Source organism: Trichinella spiralis (assembly GCF_000181795.1).
Source record: "Trichinella spiralis strain ISS 195 chromosome Unknown Scfld3737, whole genome shotgun sequence".
Taxonomy (NCBI): Eukaryota; Metazoa; Nematoda; class Enoplea; order Trichinellida; family Trichinellidae; genus Trichinella; species Trichinella spiralis.
In genome coordinates this window covers 1-1781 of record NW_003530676.1, presented here as the reverse complement: position 1 = coordinate 1781, position 1781 = coordinate 1, and the positions used below count along the sequence as shown (strand labels likewise).

Here is a 1781-nt window from a genome sequence, read left to right as displayed (position 1 = left end):
TTGATATTTTTAACTGGCCAAGATGAAGTAGTCAACTGTTGCGACATGCTGAAGTATATATATATGTGGCAAGGGTATTTTTAAAAATTGCATAGTTATTGCTTTTCTGTTGCAGGGAAGAGAGTAAAAAGTTGAAAGGATACGATCGACTTTGGATTGTGCCCATTTACGGTGCGCTGCCGTTTAAAGAGCAGGTTTTTCATACTACTATACATTGCGTTGGATTTATGCAGTCGACTCATCAGTTGTTTGTTAATTGATCTAGATCAAAGTGTTCGATTCTTCCCCTTCAGGAACACGAAAAGTTACCGTTGCTACTAACATTGCTGAAGCATCCATTACTATTCCTGGCGTTGTTTATGGTTTGTTCGTTAGCATAATTTAATTTTCAGTAATTTTTTGAAAACTTATTTCAGTTATCGACTGTGGTTTTGTGAAAATGCGAGCACTGCATCCGGATACTGGCATCGAATCGCTGATGATTGTACCCATTTCACAGGCATCGGCTCAGCAGAGGTCTGGTCGCGCTGGTCGCATCCGTCCTGGTAAAGCATTCAGACTTTACCCAGGTATGTTGAACTGCTGAGTACTTATTAATAGATGTAATGTTTGTTAATGATTATTATTGTTGTTGTTTGTTGTTGTTGCTGATGTAGAATCTGAATTCGATAAGCTGCGTGCATTTACCGTTCCCGAGATTCAGAGAATTCATTTGGCACCTGCTTTGTTGCAGCTAAAAGCGTTGGGCATTAACAACGTGCTTCGTTTCCATTATTTATCGGTAAAGTAAATTGTGTTTTTTTTTTACAAATTTTTCATTTCATTTTCACTCATACCTACAGAGACCCCCAGCGATGTCAATGAGTCGAGGCTTAGAATTACTTTTAGCACTTGGTGGTAAGTTCAGTTTGTAATTTAATTGTTTTACAATTATCAATCACATTGTCAATTTACATGGCTGTCATGTGTTTTTGTACGCTTTAGCAATAGATGAAGATGGAAAATTAACTTCTCCGTTAGGTGTACAAATGGCTGAACTTCCACTGCCCCCTATGCACGCCAAAGCTCTTTTAGTATCTGGTCTGCTTAAAGCACTTGAACAAGTTGGATTTTGTTTTATTTTATTATTTATGAATTTTCTTTTTCAAGGCTCGTTGCACTGTAGTGAAGAGCTGTTGAGCATCATGGCAATGCTTCAGGTGCAAGATATATTTTTATCTCCATTTGGAAGCAAACACAAAGCGGTATTATTTACAATAGATTATTTTTTCTTTCATTATTTGACAATTGACAATTTTATTCCTGTTGCAGGAAATAATGAAAAGAAAATTTTCAGTAGAAGATGGCGATCATTTAACAATGCTGAATGTTTACACTTGTTTTACGGAAGTTAGATTGTTGAAGAATAGAGAATAAATTGCAAATGGGAAAAAAGATTGATTGATTATTTTGCATTTTATTAAGGCAGGAAAAACTCAGCGATGGTGTGCAGAGCATTATGTGAATTATAAAGGTCTGTGCCGTGCAACGGAAATTCGAGCTCAGCTGTTGACTTTCCTTCGTCGATTCAAGATTCCCATCGTCAGTTGTTTTGGTACTGTCGAATGTGTCAGCTGTTTCTGTTGTTGGTCATTTATTGTCAAATTTCAAGGCGACTGGACGCTATTGATCGCATCAAGCACGCTATTGGTGTCATGGATTTTTTCAGCTGCGCCGCCCAGACTTGATCACACTGGATACATACAGAATCGGATTCGAGGAAAGATTTTTTCCACTTAAAA

The 1781-nt window shown here is 37.4% G+C and overlaps 1 protein-coding gene across 1 annotated transcript; it reads left to right on the top strand.

The window, feature by feature from the left end:
- Positions 1–63: 63 nt before the first annotated feature.
- On the top strand, positions 64–1727 carry Tsp_13760 (probable ATP-dependent RNA helicase DHX35-like protein). Its single transcript, XM_003367753.1, has 10 exons — positions 64–74; positions 116–194; positions 266–362; positions 417–569; positions 657–781; positions 843–897; positions 985–1080; positions 1150–1244; positions 1465–1628; positions 1652–1727. Exons 1-10 carry the CDS (start codon positions 64–66, stop codon positions 1725–1727), a joined length of 951 nt encoding a protein of 316 aa, XP_003367801.1.
- Positions 1728–1781: the final 54 nt, after the last annotated feature.